Source organism: Bombyx mandarina, chromosome 13 (genome assembly GCF_030267445.1).
Source record: "Bombyx mandarina strain Sakado chromosome 13, ASM3026744v2".
NCBI classification, from domain to species: Eukaryota; Metazoa; Arthropoda; class Insecta; order Lepidoptera; family Bombycidae; genus Bombyx; species Bombyx mandarina.
Window position 1 is genome coordinate 16,540,394 of NC_143220.1, and position 19,568 is coordinate 16,559,961.

At 40.3% G+C, this 19,568-nt stretch overlaps 1 protein-coding gene across 4 annotated transcripts in view; it reads left to right on the forward strand.

The window, feature by feature from the left end:
- LOC114245332 (uncharacterized) overlaps positions 1-19,568 on the forward strand; it is a 27,816-nt gene continuing 8,248 nt past the window's right edge. Inside the window, exons 1-20 of one of the 4 annotated variants that reach the window (XM_028177469.2) lie at positions 1-453; positions 1,899-2,001; positions 2,770-2,949; positions 6,197-6,291; positions 6,425-6,625; positions 7,061-7,210; positions 7,306-7,911; positions 8,310-8,465; positions 8,612-8,704; positions 9,091-9,303; positions 10,006-10,128; positions 10,873-10,978; positions 13,045-13,134; positions 13,209-13,308; positions 14,289-14,545; positions 14,883-14,993; positions 16,081-16,226; positions 17,585-17,667; positions 18,265-18,340; positions 19,310-19,395. In XM_028177469.2, the coding sequence (XP_028033270.2) occupies positions 319-453; positions 1,899-2,001; positions 2,770-2,949; positions 6,197-6,291; positions 6,425-6,625; positions 7,061-7,210; positions 7,306-7,911; positions 8,310-8,465; positions 8,612-8,704; positions 9,091-9,303; positions 10,006-10,128; positions 10,873-10,978; positions 13,045-13,134; positions 13,209-13,308; positions 14,289-14,545; positions 14,883-14,993; positions 16,081-16,226; positions 17,585-17,667; positions 18,265-18,340; positions 19,310-19,395 (3,110 nt within the window). In that variant the 5' untranslated portion in view covers positions 1-318. The remainder of the gene's footprint in view (positions 454-1,898; positions 2,002-2,769; positions 2,950-6,196; positions 6,292-6,424; positions 6,626-7,060; positions 7,211-7,305; positions 7,912-8,309; positions 8,466-8,611; positions 8,705-9,090; positions 9,304-10,005; positions 10,129-10,872; positions 10,979-13,044; positions 13,135-13,208; positions 13,309-14,288; positions 14,546-14,882; positions 14,994-16,080; positions 16,227-17,584; positions 17,668-18,264; positions 18,341-19,309; positions 19,396-19,568) is intronic. The other 3 variants (XM_089732180.1, XM_089732181.1, XM_089732183.1) reach the window with 3 other exon arrangements.

Sequence of the window (19,568 nt, forward strand, 5' to 3'; positions counted from 1 at the left end):
AGTTGCGTGCTGTCACTAGTACAACTAATGTCAAAAGCAAGATATCAAATCTGCTTACATATTTTCACATTGAATACAAGAGAATACAAACTGGTTAAATATTGAAAATAATAAAGTTAGCAAACATCTCTTTTATTGAAAATAGTTATGTTGGGTAACAAACGACGATAGAAAAGATTAAAGAAGTGTCACTGAACGAACGTACCAAAAAATTCCTTTTGTAAGAAAAATTAAAAAAGGGGAAAGCCAAGAATTTTTTTACATTTTATGTTTTACAATGTAAAATTATATGTATCGTACGATTAATAAGTGAGTGTTATGGCTCCTGGTAACAACGACCGACATCCAGGTCACACGGGAACTATACCCAAGACGAAAGCGAGGAACAACTGTAATGTGCCACAAGAAGCCGTCACTCCAACTAGAAGAGATATGACAACCAATCTAGTTACGGTGAGATAATTAAATAACACAATCTTATACTAGGACACGCTGGCTATCGCAGCTGTTCAAAAATCTAATATTAAAAATTATAGAGAAATTTAGTAAATTAAGAGTATATAGCTAACTTTAAAATAGTCTTCGTTTTATTCACCAAAGATATGATTTCGAGGGAACCCACAGCAATCATTAGTAACCATTGCTAAGTTTCCATTATTTATATTGAAATTTATTAGAAAAAAAAAACAGATTCTTATTCATATTGAATTTTGATATTCATTATTGAATAAAACGGCTTTCTATTGAAATAAAATATACTAATATAAAGCTATTTCAGTCATCTTCATTTTAAGTTTGAAAATTTTCTACTACTGCATTCCAGTAGAAGGTGATACTTTCCCTCATTCATAAAAAAAAGAAGGTGATAACACAAAACAAACAAATTTAAAAAACTTGTTGAGATGTTTAAGTGTTCAAAGTTGTGATATGGCTAACTAACTACATGTGATTGGGTGTATTATAAAACCACATAGGGACATACCATAATGTGCTGACTATTTATGCTAGAAAGCAATGGTTAGTTGTCATTTGTATGTTAGGATAACATTTTTCAATACATTTGAAACTGACCTAATTTTACAAGGTCAGTGACTGCATTTATGTTGTGATGTCTGTGGGCTACAGTAACCACCAGGAGACCCATAAGATCATTCACTTGCCTATCTAAAAAATTGGAAAGTAATAAATTAGTGTATAAAGTTATACATTACTTTTTTACACAAAAAAAACTGTATTTCCCTTTTTTCTACATTAAAATTAAAAGACATAGCCCCTCAAAAATATAATTTGAAGCCTATGAAATTAAATATAAATATCAAATAATACATTTATAGACAAAATTACCCAGTCACCTTAAATTTTTAGTTAAAGTTAAAGTTTACCTTAAATTTTTGACACAAAGTTTTGATCTAAATAACACAATTTAAAAGAAATACTCGTCAAAACTGTTTGTTATGCTCGTTATACAGCTTCTCATTTTATAATCTTGACAATGCTCTGTGGTGTGAAGTTAGCCTCGCACATGTGTGAACTACATATTTATTTTTGGAAACCAAACAGATCTTAGAAATTTGAACTCCTGCCAACAATACAAAATCTATAAAATATTCAGCATCATTTAAGGTTTAAGCAAGGTTTTCTTTAAAATTTATTCATTAAAAAAGTTTATTCACTAAATTTTGTTTGATGGTTAGTAAGTAATTTAAAAGTGAAATGTGGAAAATTATCATGCTCTATGGGAGGTTGTTTTTCTAAATTTAGTCTGAAGAAGGTATGCACTTTAAATATACAATATATAAATGTATCATGTATCTATATAGCTTTTTATTCTCAACAATTGAGCTGATTTTATTGTAAGACATTAAAATCTATAAATAAATAAAATCCATATTTTACAGACTTCTCTAGATTGGGTGCCAGTTTCTGAATACAACACTAGGTCTAACTATAATCAATCAAGAAAATCAACAAATAATTCGGATCAAGAATTAACTGAATTAGGTATTTTTTTTTTATATTATAATTATGTTATATTCATAGTGTTCCACAGTAAGAGGTCAGTTGTAAGAAAATTACGTCCCAAATTATTCATAATTTGCACATAGGTAACCACTAACCGCTTGTCATATTCAAATTCATGACTTAAAGATAACATAGATACTGTATTTGTATCAAGTGATGCGATTATGCTATTGTTCAAATCCTGGCATAATTTTGTCCAAAGGAAATTTGTACTTAACATTTGTTCACAAATTAATTCCTATGGCAAAAAAAAATACATTGTAGTAAGGAAGCCCACTCGGGCAGATGTTATCATCTCACCTATTTCTGCAGAGAAGTCATGCATTCCAATTTGTAGGATGTATAACCTAGAGTAGCATCGAAAGATTCCGAACTTCAACCTCGTGTCTAAAGGTGATTTGTGTGTGTGGCATTCACATTGTGATTTCAATAAGTTCCAACAACCATATAACATCAGTAGGCTGTGAACTCATTTACTCTATAGACAATAACATAATAATACTATCTAAAATGCCTTTGATCAGAAAAAAATATGATTTTTAGAAGTTCAGTAATCCCTTGTAGTAGTTCTATACTACCCCATCCAAATTGGTATCCAAATCTTGCTATATCTAAATATAATTTTTATGTGATTGATAGGATATCAAGATAGAAAGAAGAATGAATTTTAGTGATGGTACTTCTCATCAGACTGTTTTAATTGTTTATGTCATGTATTGAATTACTGTATTTTAATAAAATTTTCAGATAACTCAGTATCTTTTGAAAGTGGATTCGGACGTTTTGTTCCTGTAAGACCTCAACCGCGTGCTCTACCATTAAATGTGCATAGTCGTGAAAACATAACTAACGATCAAAATGATGAGGCATCTGCAAATTCTATCTCTGGACATTCTTTACACCCCTATGGACATCAGTTGCAAAATGGTCAGTATAAAAAAATACTTTCTTTGTAGTAAATCTCGATTTCCAGCCTAGTCTTACTGTGCGAATCAATCCAATTCTTTGTAACTTCTGACTCTTATTAAATTACATAAATTTACTAAATGTTCAGTTTTTTTTTTTTTTTGGTCAGGAGGAAATCGCCGGTCTTCCGCCCTCCTCTGGGGATGGAGGGCGGGGCATGTCAGAGTTGAATTGACTAAAACCTCCTGTCGCTCAACAACCAACGTCCAAACCTCGCATGAGACAGAACTCATGAAGAGGCAGAGGGGGGAAAGTGAAGCGTTTAGTGCGGAGCACATCTCTCCCATCACCCTCCCTCTCGGGACGCCGGACCGGCGGTCGTCGGCGCCACGACCACCAGCCCTCTCGGTCGGCAGGCTATCCGAAGCCCGCCTAGATGGCGCCGGTTAGAGTGAGCTATCCTACGGAATACCCCGCTGGACCAGAACCAGCGTGAGTCGAGGATAGCCGGCCTTCCATCACCCGGATGCTCTTGCGTAAAACGCGTGCAGAGCAGCTTGCACGTCGTCTTCATAGGCCCCCCTCGCCGGTCCCCAGACCGACATGTGAGGGGGACCCGAAACACTTAGAGGGCCAGGGCTTAGGCGAAATCCGCCTCCCTGGCCCCCGCTCGACGGCGACGGGATTGTGCGTCTCTCACGCGCCCCGCCGCCTCCTTCTGCGAGATGGTCCATTCGCAGAAGTCGAGCATCGCCTTCCACGACTCGTCATCACCGAGCATCGATGCCACAACACTCGGCAACGACAAGTCGTTTCCTATTTTTGCGACGAGGACACGGCGCCACCCCTCCCATGCGGGGCAGGCAACGAGCGTGTGCTCTGCCGTGTCCAAGTCGCAACCACAATGGTGGCACTCTGCCGTCGGCTCGGCTCCGATCCGGTGCAGGAACTCACCGAAGCAACCATGCCCAGTGAGCACCTGCGTGAGCCGGAAAGTGAGGCGTCCTCTGTCACGATTCACCCAATCCCCAAGGACCGGGCGAATCGCCTCGACGGTCCTACGACCGGCCGAAGGATCAGCCAGCCGTCTGGACCATGACTCCAGCACGACCGCCGAGATTGGGCCCTCCGCGCTTTGAACACACTGGGGCTGGGACGCGCCACGCCCCGGGCACGAAGGTCAGCCCGCCACTGATAGTCAGCAGCGAGCGCCTCCGCTTCCAGAATCCAAGGTGGCGTCCCAGCCAGTACACACGCCGCCTCAAAGGAGATGGTGCGATAACCACGGATGACCCTGACCGCGATGGTGCGTTGCGGCCGTTGCAGCAGCTTCGCCACCCCCGCGGCCAGGGACTGGCCCCACACAGGTGCCCCGTATAGGGCCATTGATCGCACCACCCCCGTATAGAGACGGCGCGTCACCTGGTCAGGCCCCCCGACGTTGGGCAGAAGCCGACTTAACGCGCCGGCCACCCCCAACAAACGAGGTACCAGGTTCTGAAAGTGAGCACGGAAGATCCAACGACTGTCCAGGATGAGGCCGAGGTACTTCAACTGCACCCCGACCCCGATACGGACGCCTCCATCCACGATATGGGCATCGACAGGTGGCACTCTCCGGGGCCTGTGGAACCACATCGCCTCGGATTTGTTGAGCGCCACGTCGAGGCCCAATCTCCTGATTTTGCCGACGACATGCGCCACCCCAGCGGTAGCAAGACGGGCAGACTCAGCAAAACTCCCCCCCCCCCGGCCACGACTAACGTGTCGTCTGCGTAACAGATTACGCTCAGGCCCGGGAGGAGGGCACCCCTCAGCACCCAGTCATACCCGATATTCCACAAAAGAGGACCGAGCACCGACCCCTGTGGAACACCGCGCACGACCGGGAACCGGTGCAGGATCCCACCGTGTCCGGTACACGTGACCGATCTGTCCTCCAAGTAGGAACCCACCAGCCGGCGGAGGTAGGGAGGCACTCCATGTCTTTCCAGCGCCCCCCCTATCACGGACCAGGGCAGGGTGTTAAACGCATTGGCGATGTCGAGCGACACCGCCAAAGCCAGACGGCCTCCTTCGAGAGTGCCCGCACGCGAATGATCGCGTCTACTGTTGAGCGGCCCTCTCGGAAGCCATACTGCTCCGCCGACAGATCGGGTCCCACCCTGACCAGATGCTGAATGATGCGGGCCGCCAGAATGCGTTCCAGCAGCTTGCCCACCTCATCCAGCAACACGATGGGACGGTACCCAGCGGCAGTATCCGCCGGGCGCCCTTCCTTTCTCAACAGCACGAGTCTGCCCGTCCTCCACGATGAAGGAAACCGTCCCGACTCGAGGCAGGAGTTGTAAAGCCTCAAGAGTCGGTCCCCTAGGGCACCAAGAGCCAAGGCCCAAACCCGGCCATGGATGCCATCCGGGCCGGGTGCAGCGTCTTTCGCGCACATTTTGCGCACGGCCACACAGAGCTCCGCCCCCGTTATACGGGGCACCTCAGCAGGGACTTCGCCGTCGTATTCTGGCGGCGCGTCCATAGCGGGAGCGACAAATCCTTCCCGCTCCTGCGGGATCAGCGCCGAGACGATGTCCCGCAGCTGCTAAGGCTGGAGACGCTCCGTGATCGGGGGGGCCCATGGGCGCATTTTATTACGCACCATTTGATAGGGCCGCCCCCACGGATCCTCATCCAGCGTCTCCAAGAGACCCTCCATGTGTTGGTTCTTGGCTCTTCTGATGGCCAGCTGCAATGCCCTCTGCGCGACGCGAAATGCGCCGTGCAGCCGGGCCTCTGCCGCCGCGAACGCAACCGGATCGTTGCGCCGCGGCAGGCGGCGGCGGCGGTGCCTGACGCACTCGCGCCTCGCCCGAACGCACTCCACGCGGAGTTGCGCAATTTCGGGCGACCACCAGTACGCCTGGCGATTAGGAAGTCGAGGGCCGATCCGGGGCATCGACGCATCACAGATGCGACGCATCGTGTCCCGGAACCACCCTGCCTCTCCCTCGACCTCGACCGGGTGTGGACGCATGGGCGCCCACGCCGCCACCGTAGAGGCTTCCATCAGGTCTAAATGTTCAGTAGTACCTTTTCAGTTCTGCTGGAAGCTCAATATGTTCATAAAGTTAGGTGTGGATATGAGAGCTTACATTTTGGAGCAAATGTTGATCATACTTCTGTCAATATACATATACCACATAAAGAAAGAAGAAAATCTACAATATACTGTACTTATCTCAAAATCTCAAAGAAAAAAAAAACATTGTTCCAGGCATAATTCCACACTCCAATCACCCAGCTGCTGCGGTAATGATAGTAAACCCTACAACTCCGATTGCTACTGGAACAATTTCGCAGCCATTCAATGTAAGTAATACCATGTTTGAATTGAGTCACCTCCTGAGTATGAACCTAAAAAACTATACCTATCTATTTCTAAAATTACATTTATATTAAAATGCAAAATGCTGTCATGTTCGAATAATTTTTAACCTTTTAGGCACCAAATCAGAACAGGAACAATTTAACAAGAAATTTAAATTCATCACGTAATAACTTTGAGGCAAACCACCCGGGCAACATCAACAATACAGGAGTTGCCACTTCAACTTCTAGGACAGGAGCGAAAACGGTCAATTTAATAAACAATATGTATGAACAAGGGCAAAGCAATTTCAATAACATCAATGAAAATAATCAGGTAAAGAAATTAGAATAATAATAAAAAATATTAAAACTATTTTTACGGTTCAGTCTCGCGTTTGGAGTCATATGTGACCACAAAACCTGTAAAATATTCGAAACCTCGGTAATAATAGTGACAATAAAAAAAGTATTTTTACTGATGGTAGGTCCTCTTGTAAGTCCGCACCGGTAGCTACCACCACCCTGCCTATTTCGGCCGTGAAGCAGTAAAGCGTTTCGGTTTGAAGGGTGGGGTAGTCGTTGTAACTATACTGAGACCTTGGAACTCATATCTCAAGGTGCCTTGCGCATTTAAGTTGTGGATGTCTATGGGTTCCAGTAACCACTTAACACCAGGTGGGCTGTGAGCTCGTTCACGTATCTAAGCAATAAAAATAAATGATATCTACTGAAAACGGAAAAATGATTATCGCAAAATTCCCCTAAACAGGTACACAGGGAATCAGCACGTGCTCTGGGCGAGGCTATAGTGGCCGCGTGTCCTGATGCGGCTGCTGTTGAACGTCGCTTGGGTCAGATACGAGAATACATCAGAGTGACGTCGTCGCTTGTCGACACAATGCGCACTTCTGAAGACGAGGTATGTTTAGATTTTAAATGCTAAGAAGTTAAAAATATATTGTGATAGTTAAATTTATCTAATCACTAGAAGTCACATTTCGATTTTTAATCTAGGCCTTTATTGAACACACTAAAGAAGAATATGATGAGTTAGTAGAAATGGTAATGAAATTGAAGGAAAGCGAAGAAAAGTTAGAAACGATTTTAATTGAAAAGAGACCTGATAATGTTGAAGTTCCTAGTGAAGAACTAGTGGAACCAGTTTCAGTCATTCAGGCAAGTAATACAGCTCTCGAAGCTGTCAGTGAGCCAGCTATGGGTAATCTGAGCACTGAAAAAAATAGCAACGTTAAACTTAGCACAGACAATGGTGCTATGAACTTGAAGAAAGTCACTAATATTGAGAATGAACAACTCAATAAGTCAATGCAAAGTGTTAAAAACGGCGACGACGCTGTTTCTCAGGAGATCAAGATGAACGATTCAATAACCATGGATAAAGTACAAGACTCTTCTCCAAGCATAGTTGAAATCGTTGATGTGTCAGAAGATAATACAAATTTAGAAGACCCCAATACTAAAACATCTGAAATTAAAGAAGACGATGTACAGTTGAATGATGTATTGCGCAAGAATATTCTGTCGTGTGTTCAAAAAGTGGCCCTTATTGAAGAAATGAAAATTAAAAAAGAAAGTTGCAAACACGATGATCAGGTTTCTGTATGTCTCTGTGTGCGTGTGACGTGTGACCTTGTGTTGTGGACAAGTAAACAAGCATGACACCTACTTCGGAATAAGATTCAAAATTAACCACCAATATCAGTCCAGCGTTGTAATCACAATCATTTGAATTGAGATTCACATTAATACTTATTGCTTGCCCGCTTGAACTATTAATTCATGGTTTCATTCAAAGCAGCATCGGTGTATTGCTATGTCATTGTATATTCCACATTTGGAATTCGGCAAACGAAACGATATATCGACGCCTCGTGCAAAGTGCTAAAAGAGTTTGATGAATAGATTAGATTTTAAACGATATTAATAAGTCTGCTTTATATCCTAATGGAACATTTTACTTTTACTTTATTTTTAACTAGTGAACCTTATAATTCCAGCAGGATGCTATGACTCGCCCTGTATCCGCACAAAGCAATGGCTCAACATACAGTGATAACGAATTATGGCAAAACGAGATTAAAAATAAAATGGAAATGTCGCAAATGCGTTTAACGGCATTGAAACAACAACAAAAGAGACTTATGAAGTATCAGGTTAGTTATTAAATAGATACAAAATTATAATTAAAACAATTCGAACACAACAACTCCAAAATCAATAAATTTATTTGTAACATTATATCTATTCGAATTCGAATCAATCGAAAGACGCTTTGAGTAAATTTTAAAATATGTTACAGGAAGAAGCAAAACAACAAATGGATGAAATTAACAGAGAAAGACAATCACAGGAAATACAACCGTCAACTTCACATGATAATTTCGTGGCCCAGGTAACATTGTTAAATTTTGTTGTAATCTTCTTCTATATATATAAAATTGAATTGATGTTCGTTAGTCTCGACTAACATCTAAAACTCGCGAACGGCTGGATCGATTTCACTAATTTTGGTCTTGAATTACTTGTGGGGGTCCAGAGAAGGTTTAAAAGGTAGATAAATATGAAAATGCTTGGAATTAAATAAAAATAACAATTTTGTTTTTCCTTTGATGTGTCCCCCCGTCAGACGGATTACTTTTGTTTGTTTTAAGTTTATTTTATACAAAAGTTTAGGTCTTTTATTTATCGATTGAAGCAATACGAAGTCTGCCGGATCACTTAGTAATTGAATGAAAATAAATATTATGTATGAATTACAATTACAAATTTACTTTGTAGAATCAACCGTTCAGCGGGAATTACCATCACTCCAATCGCATGTACGCCGCTAATCAAATCGGTGTCGCGACCACTTTGCCCCACTCCACGGAGGCTCTGCACGGACAACAGAACATGGTGAACGGGGACAATGAACACGGTCATTCTGCGCACTCTACTCACAGTCAAGACGAAAGATTTTCCCATCGAGGAACTAATGTGGCTAGTTCTGAGGTAATTGTTTACATTTAGTTTAGTGTATGGGATATGAAAACGAAAGTTTTTAACCAGTGCGTCCTACCGGTAAGGGGCCGTTCAGTTATTATATAAGCACTATAAGAGGGCGGGGAGTCTGCTTTGCTGATTTTTTATGACTTGGGGGGTGAGGGGGCTTACGTCAACAGTAGTTATTTACTTTTTTACACATATTTGCAATCTATACGTTGTCTATGCTTGAAAACGAAACTCATTTTCGGATATTCCCATAAATAATAAATACGTTTAGGTAATCGCTTGGAACCGAGCAGGGGAATTATGCGCGCATATAAATGAATATGATATGCGTTAAAGTCCTCATCCTAAGCCTATTTTCTTATTTCTAGAATTATAACTGCTGCTCATGAATCATTAAAAAAATAGAATACATTAGTAGAAAAATTCATATACGAATGCTTACGTTAGCATTGGGGTCAGAGCTTTGCTTACTTTTGCTGACAAGGGGAAAGGGGGGGGTGAATAATTGTAATAAATCTGCTTACGTAATACTTGAACGGCCCCTAATGACTTACGGAGCCGAGACGTGGACACTCACAGTACGGTTGGTCCGTCAGCTCAAGGTCGCACAGCGAGCCACGGAAAGATCTTTGATTGGAGTTTCTTCGTAAGTTCTCGTGGTTCGGAGTAAACTCTTAAAATTTTCTGTTTACTTTTCATCAGGAAGCTGCAGGTGGAATACAAAGTGAAGGCGATGACGACGAAATTGTATTGAGCGAACGAGGTCGCATGTTGCAGATGAAATTAAGAGAGCTACAGTTGAAGAAACAGCATATGGAAAGCTTGGTAATTACTTCTATAATCACAGATTTCGATAAGGCTACACTATTGGCAAATAATATGAAAGAGAAACAATATTAATCTATTCTCAATTTGACCACAGTCTTTAACAATAAACAAAAAAGTATAAATGCTTGTATGTGGGCCAAATACATGGTAGTGTGTAAAGTTTTTGATTTAATGTATTTTTTCTAGTTATGCATAAAAAATACATTAAATAACTTTAAAAATATATTATCATTCTGCAATCTTTCTCTATATTCTTTATAAGTGTGGGAAATTTCATACTCCTCCGTGCGCGCAATTTTCGTAAAAAGGGGTACAAAGATTTTGCTTCACATATTAAAAATATATATTTTCGGTTACGTCATACACTTTTTTTATTGGTGGACGAGCTCACAGCCCTTCTGGTGTTAAGTGGTTACTGGAACCCTAGACATCCACAACGTAATGCGCCACCCACCTTGACCTAAGACCTCAGTATAGTTACACCTAAGACCTCAGTATAGTTACACCTAAGACCTCAGTATAGTTACACCTAAGACCTCAGTATAGTTACACCTAAGACCTCAGTATAGTTACAACGGCTGCCCTACCCTTCAGACCGAAACGCATTACTGCTTCACGGCAGAAATAAGCAGGGCGGTGGTACCTACCCGCGACTCACAAGTGGTCCTACCACCAGTAACAACATATGATTTGACGTTAATTTGACTATGCGGATGTACTGCAGCAATATCATTATTTCAGGTAACAGAGTTTCAAAAGTTACAAATGTCTGCTCATTTGCCTCTTACTCACAATACGTACTCTAGCTCTGGAGAAGACAGCGGCGAAGACGAACCAGTACACAAATGTAAGTATGCGATGATATTTTACTAATGTCTGGGACATCATTCTTCATGGAGTTTTTGTTGCAATAAGTACGCGTTACTTCATTGTCGGTCGCTTCATCAATCCCATCTCCATTCATCACAATGTTTATCTCGTTTCCTCGAGTTTGTACTTACGACATACGGCTGACTGCAGCCAAAAAAAACTTGATGCTAATCTTATCTTATACCTTTAAACGAGCATTTCTTGTATATAACTAGTCAGGTCATAAGTATTGTCACACAGTAAAAACTTTTCTTTTAGAATGCTGGCCACAAAAAAGTTTATTGAATTCGAATTTCGAATTGTTCATGAAAATAAAAATGTATACTTTTAGAATTTTACTCATTTTTAAATATGGAGTGGACGCTTAAAGAAGACCGTGTTGCAGTTATTGCGTTGCATCGTTGCGGTTAAGCGCCAATTCAAATTTTGAACAAACTGAAAAATTTGAATATAACCAAAAGATTCGTTTATCGTACCATCAAACGATACAATGAAGACTCTAGTGTAGATGACAGGTCAAGAAGTGGTCGCCCTCGGTCTGTTAGGACTCCAGCAGTGATAAAAGCTGTGAAGGCGCGAATTCAAAGAAATCCCAAACGTAACCAGAAACTGTTGGCCCTTCAGATGGGGTTAAGCAGAACCACGGTGAAAAGGGTGTTAAATGAAGACTTAGGGCTTCGGGCATATCGAAGAAAAACAGGACATCGTTTGAATGCTCGTCTAATGGACCTGAGACTGAAGAGAGGCCGCGCTTTGTTGAAGCGGTACGCGGGAAAAAAATATCGGGAAATTCTTTTTTCGGATGAAAAAAATTTTACCGTAGAAGAGAGCTACAACAAACAAAATTATAAGGTGTACGCACACAGTAGTGAAGAAGCGAGCAACCGTATTCCGCGTGTCCAACGAGGTCATTTTCCATCCTCGCTCATGGTATGGTTGGGAGTTTCTTATTGGGGCTTAACAGAGGTACATTTTTGTGAGAAAGGTGTAAAAACGAATGCAGTTGTGTATCAAAATACAGTCCTGACGAACCTTGTGGAACCTGTTTCTCATACCATGTTCAATAAGAGGCACTGGGTATTCCAACAAGATTCGGCGCCAGCTCATAGAGCGAAGAGCACACAAGACTGGCTGGCGGCGCGTGAAATCGACTTCATCCGGCACGAAGACTGGCCCTCCTGCAGTCCAGATTTGAATCCGTTAGATTACAAGATATGGCAACACTTGGAGGAAAAGGCGTGCTCAAAGCCTCATCCCAATTTGGAGTCACTCAAGACATCCTTGATTAAGGCAGCCGCCGATATTGACATGGACCTCGTTCGTGCTGCGATAGACGACTGGCCGCGCAGATTGAAGGCCTGTATTCAAAATCACGGAGGTCATTTTGAATAAACTTTAGTGTCATAAGAATCTATGTTTTGTTAAGTTCATTTTGGTATATGAATGGTTACATAATGAATAAACTTGTTTCAATTATTTTACATTAAACATGTGACAGAATTTATGACCTGACTAGGTATATAATCTGAATTTCGGAAACGGCTCCAACGATTTTCATAAAATTTAGTATACAGGGGATTTTGGGAGCGATAAATCGATCTAGCTACGATTTATTTTCAGAAAATGTTGTTTTAGTCGTGTTTTCAATAATCAACTTTATCAATAATCAACTTTATGACTCTTCCCGACATCTATTGACGAATAATAATACTATTTTTCTTAATGAGAGCAACTAACTGCTTTAAAGACACAATAAGATTAAAGCTACTTCAGCAGATGGCGTTGGTAAGCCACCCGAAGCCAATGAGTGTTTGGTTAGGCCAAGAAAATAAATTGTTTTTATTATTTGTGTCTTTTTAACTCACGTGTTCACTTAAAATGCATAAACGATCTTGGAATATTTCATTATTTTATCAATATGTAATTCGTATTTAAATATAATTTCTAAAAAACACAATTGATCAAAAAGAAAAAACAATTTCGAGCAAAGCTCGGTCATCATCTGGTTTAACATAATATAGATAATTTTGTCTACCATTGTAGGTGTCAAATCTGGTAATAACATTAAAAACGAAGATCCTTTCAAACTCATGGAAATTAAAGCCATCAAAACCGCGCTTCAGAAAACTAAAGGTATAATAAATAGTAAAATAAAAAATTTGCAATTATATCATCCGTTTTATTGTTATTAACGTATCTAATTTTAGATCTGATGAGATCGGTTGAGAACTACGAAACGGATCACGTTTCCGGCTCCCAGGAGACTAACTATAGGGAAGTGGGAAGCCATTCAAATGTAAATGACAAGTAAGTAATGAATGTTTTTGTTTCAATACTAATCACTTTATTTATCACGTATGCAAGAAAAGATACTGTGACTTTTAACTGACTTTCTTTTATTCTAGAAAATTCTATTTATTCTAGTAAAACAATGAACACTTGTTTGTTCAATATTTGTGCACTTACATGTGCTTTGTAGATGACTTGATAAAGCTATTGGCACTTTTTGTTTTTCGGGTAAAGGGGTCAGCGTACTAACTTTGTCCTAATTGTTTACCTGAGACCTAGAAAGCACAACGTGAATACTGGCTGCCTTGAACGACCCACGACTGGAACGCATGAGCACATCGTAGAAGTAGGGAAAATTTTAGTTGCGAGCTATTCGTGAGAGCTTACACTATACTACTACCTACCCTACCTTACTACTTACACTACTTTACTACTTACCCTACTTTACTACTTACCCGACTTTACTACTTACCGTACCTTACAACTTTCCCTATCATTGAAAAAAAAAAATGATAGTGCTATGAAAGGTATATGCGAGATGCAGCAAATGTGTTGTAGTGTAGTGGAGCATGGCATTACTGACAAAATATAAAATAATGAGACTTATACTAAAGTTTTATCTTCCGTGTTATCGTAACTAAAATAGGTAACGAATGCTACTTTTGGTTCAAGTGGAGTGTTGAACTGAAAATTATTCGTGGTTAAAAGCGTCAAAAGCGTAGGCGATAAAAAAGTAGAAACTAAAAGTATGCGTAATTGTTTTCTTGTGACCGGTAAGCCACAGGAAATTTATATATTTCTAATTCGTAAGGGTGAACTGTCCTCATTGCAATGTAATATAAACTTCTTTGCCTGCACCGACCTTCTAGGCTCCAAAAAAGGTTACCCTAGAACACAAAGTAGGTGGTGAGCTAACCTCTTTACGTACAATACTAAAAAGTCGCAGGCATTAAGCTCTGCCATAAGCTATTAAAATAATGCTACCCTTTCTTTTTCAGCAAATCTGAGGGTAGCATAGGAGGTTGGTCTAACGAGGGCAGCATGTGTCGGCTGCGGAACACATTACCGCAACGACACAAGTTCACCAACGAGCAACAACATCACGGGCCACAACAACAACATCATGCGGCGCAGCAACAACACCACGCGCCACAACAACAACATCATGCGCCACAACAACAACATCATGCGCCACAACAACATCACGCGCCACAACAACATCACGCTCCACAACAACACTTGCTTCAACAACAAAGTAAGTGAATTTACATGTGATATAATAATTATTTTTATTGCCTTTTTAGGCAGACGAGCATACGGCCCACCTGATCGTAAGTGGTCACCGTCGCTCATGGGCGTCAGCAATGCCAAGGGCAGAGCCAAGCCGCTGCCTACCATTAAGTACTCTCCGCAGGCCTCGTATGAAGAAGGGCATGTCATAGCGCTCGGAAAACACGAAACAAATCATTAATTATATTATTATTAAAGTATAACTGAATTACTTCAATACGACTTATGTTTTTACTCCAAAAAAGGTATGTAACTTAAGAATTTTATACTGCTCTAAAGCTGCAATAATTACTTATATTTAGGTCACGAAGCGAACTTGGCTTCATTACAAGAGTTGGCTCAAGAATTGCGGATGGAAACAGAAAAAATCATGGGGGAACGGGCACGGATAAAGGACATGATCTCAAATAAAAGTGAGTCAAATTTCTGAAATACTTATATAAATGGATATTCGCGACTGCGTCTGTCAGTTCGTATTCTTTCGCTCTTAGTTTATGTGAAGGACGGTTGTTGCCACTTGTAAGGTGTTTGCGACAGTACGACAAATGGTCGACAGGTGGCGTGCCGGTAGCTTCATCAATTATGTGTATTGAATTTAAGTTCTAGCTCTAACCATTTAGTCATTTAGACGAAAAGGTCTAGGAGTTGTGTTTTTGGATATTGCTATAGACATTTATAGATTGCTCGTGGGCCCATAACATCTGCCCACAGCAATGAGGCCGAATGACGACCACGACCACTCTGACAAGAGTGATACGACAAAGAAATGAGCATTATCGATGTCGATCAAAGATCGATTTTTAAAACAATTGATGATTATAGAGTCGAAAGTAACCAATTAAAAGGTATTATAAACATATTTCAATTAAACAGCGGATACGCAAAAAATTGGATGAGATGTGGTATGATTAATTATTTAAAAAAAATCGTTTTTTTTATTGCTTAGATGGGTTACTGGAGCCCATAGACATCTACAACGTAAATGCGCCATCAACCTTGAGATATGTAAGTTCTACGATCTCAGTATAGTTACAATGACAGCCCAGCCCTTCAAACCGAAACGCATTACTGCTTCGCGGCAGAAATAGGCAGGGCGGTGGGACCTACCCGTGGCGGACTCACAAGAGGTCCTACCACCAGTAATTACGCAAATTATAATTTTGCGGGTTTGATTTTTATTAAACGACTAGCTGTACCCGTCCGCTTCATTAGGCATTTAAAATTAACATTATTATTTGTCACCCCCACAAAGATTCTCATCATTAACGCCCCCGCAACTGGTGTAGGGAGTCTAACACTCATATAAATATTAGCCAATCCATGAAGTACATGTACTTTTTACATGGATACCAAGTTTCAAGTCAATCGGATGCATGGTTCAGTAGTTATAACGGAACATCCGTAAAAACCACTGTAGATTTATATATTAGAATAGATGTTATCCTACCGTATTGACAGTAATAGACCAACAGGCAATCCTAATATTTGCTTGTTCGACAGCTGAAGTGCGTAAACAGAAGAAAGTGAACGAGGAAGTGCGAGCCGGGCCCAGCGGCACGCCCGGACCGGTCGAGCGCCGCCAGATGCAACTCCGCGCCTTGCTGGCAGAGAAGCAAAGGGAACTCGAAGCTCTTCTCAACAAGGAGGTGAGTTTAACATACCTACATCTTAGCATCTATATTATATTGGTAGTTTTCCAATTACAGCACTAGAGCGCATTATGCGGCATAATGCTCAACGTTGAACTTTCCAACTACAGCAACGCTTCGCACCATCGAGCACTCTCAAAAGTACTGCCTGTCATCAGATATTTTATTAATGGCTCAAATAACTCATCTCTTTCATTATCAATAAATATATCACTTGATAATGAAATAATTGATTGATTTAAACTCGGTGCACTCGATAAATCATCGTCATCACTATCATCTGCATAAAATGATTCAATTAAAAAGTATATAATTTTCTTAGAACTCATTTAAAAAAATTACTCAAAGCGTGAAAAATTTTAAATAAAATAATCAAAATCCAAATAACCGTGAATAGTTTTCAACCAATTATTATTGTTTACCACATTATTTTCAACACTGAATTTAGCGCACTCTGAATTTAGCGCTGATGCATTTGAAAACTAATTCACGTTCCAATTAAGCTCCAGCATAAGTCGGCGTTGTGCGCCACTGAGTCGCATTATGCTCTGTAATTGGAAAACTAGAATTAATACGTGGAGCAAAAACTTTGTACCCTTTTTACGATAATTGCGCGGTCGGAGCAGTATGAAATTTCCCACACTTATAGAGAATATAGAGAAGAAGTGCAGAATGCTCATATTTTTTAAAAATTATGCATAAAAAATACAATAAATCAATAAAAGTTTGAAGTCATCGTAGCCTAACGGATAAGACGTCCGGTGCATTCGTGTTGAGCGATGCACCGGTGTTCGAATCTCAGGAGGGTACCAATTTTTCTAATGAAATACGTACTCAGCAAATGTTGACGATTGACTTCCACGGTGAAGGAATAACATCGTGTAATAAAAATGAAACCCGCAAAATTATAATTTGCGTAATTACTGGTGGTAGGACCTCTTGTGAGTCCGCACGGGTAGGTACCACCACCCCGCCTATTTCTGCCGTGAAGCAGTAATGTGTTACGGTTTGAAGGGCGGGGCAGCCGTTGTACTGTAAAAACGGAGACCTTAGAACTCACATTTCAAGGTTGGTGGCGGCATTTATTTTGTAGATGTCTATGGGCTCCGGTAACCACTTAACATCAGGTGGGGCCGTGAGATCGTTCAGCCATTTAAGCAATAAAAAAAAGTTTGTGGGGACCATACCAGCAAACCTACCTAAGTTTCAATTACTTGGGGCCCCGTGTCTCGGAATGCAAGGCGGCAGTCAATTTAATTTTTAAACCCCACGTCACATCCCAGATATAGCACAAAAAAATTCTACAACCGTCTGCTGAATTCACTGCTGAAATTAATGTTAAAATTCCTTCACAGAAGGTTTTGTGCACCGGGGCTGAAACCGAACAAACAAAACAAGAATCGCGCACCGCATCCGTTGTCAATCAATCTTACAACAGGTAATTTACAGACTGTCTTTAGTCACTGAAGAGATGAAAGCAATGGACAAGCTCTTATAATTTTTTCTTAATAATCATGATAATGTGAATAATCATGGTATCCCATGAAGTTGACCGATAACCTGCCTAAAGTCAAGGGGAATCCGCTTCATGCAGACTGCGTAGGATCGGTTATTGTGGCGAACGTTTGTGGGTTAAAAAAAAACCATTCTAAATGCTAATTACGGACCCAAATCTTCTCGTTTTGCCGTCATTTTGCTTACAAAACTTCTTGTAAAACTATTACATATGAAAATTTCAAAAAAAATTCAATTGTCATACAAATGGAAGATCAAACGATCAAGTTGTTATATTGTTGTTAACCAGTAGACTGGTATAGAAATAGTTTTGTTTGACTCTTAGAAAATGATTTGGCAATAATTTCGCAAATACATGAATATACATAAAATACATAAATGTAATTATTTTTTTATCTAAAATATAGAATAATGACTTGATGATAACATAAGCTTCTTTATAACTTAGACAGCGCCAATAACAGACATATTATTCGCAAAACTTATTGCTTTTTACTTAATGTTTGACTATGTATTTCAGTGAGCAAGACGAGCCTGATTCTCGCTCAGAACAAATAATGGATCTGCAGAATTCACGCGAAACAGAAAACTTTAGAGTGAGTATATTTTTTTAAAATGCTCTTTTTTTTTAAATTAGTTCTTATTGCTATAGACATGGGGTCGAAATTATATTGTATAACGGGTGTCCCACTCTTTAAACAAGAATGCATAGTTACTTTGCAGGCTAATATATAAACTGTTGATACAAAATTTCACTGACACATAACACTTTCTAGAACGAGTTAGAAGCTTAATGTCGTAATTCCTGGTTCTTGGGTTGCATTATAGATGCCTATGCCACTTATATAAAAAAAGATTTCTTTCGAAAATTCATCAAAAAAAGATCAAAATTATAGATGAGAATTATAGTGATTCTTAGAATAAGGAGGTAAATTCGACAATTTGGATAAACCGCATCTTTACAATTGAAGTGGCTTAACTAAAAAAAAAAACTTATACTTCGAACTACGTATAAACATGTTCATATTCTATCAATTTATAATATTAAACAGTCTCTTTTAGTCTAGAAAAGGACAAAGTACTCTTTCTGTCTCTTTCAAATAAAGCGCATTCCCTAAAGTAATAAAATTTAAAAATGAAAATCTTACATTTCATCAATTATATTTTTACAAAAAAATAAGGATTTTTTATTTAGCCACTTCAATTCTAAAGGTGCGAAATGTGGGATGTGTAAACAATCGACATCGCGCTACACGTCATCCGGATCCTCCCGATCCACTAACGGTGCTTTTAGGTACCTCAAGCATGGTCGTCGTTATGAAACTAACCCATAGACCCAGCCCATTGAGTTTCGCGCCGGATCTTCTCAGTGGGTCGCGTTTCCGATCCGATGGTAGATTCTGAGAAGCACTGCTCTTGCTAGACCCAGTGCTAGCAACGTCTCCTGGTTTGAGCCCCGTGAGCTCACCTACACGTTTGGGTAACGCTGATATAGCCTCTCAAGGCTATCAGCATAAGTAGGAAAAAAAATGGGATGTAAAATGTTGCTTCGATACTGATTCCAGGGAGGCGGTGACAGCGTCTTGGATGGGAGATCACTTCCCACGCTGCCCTCGCATCTCGGTAGTACCTATGGCAGTGACAGTGACAGGCAAGTACACTGCGATACGTTTTTGATACCAAATGTTAGTCGAACCTTGACCAAAACATGTCACTAAATTTATTGTTACAAAAAGGCGCTCATGCAATTTAGTATACTTTTTTTTTTATTAGTCCCATACACCTATTAGGTTAAGTCGACTTTTAGAATACTTAAATAAAGTG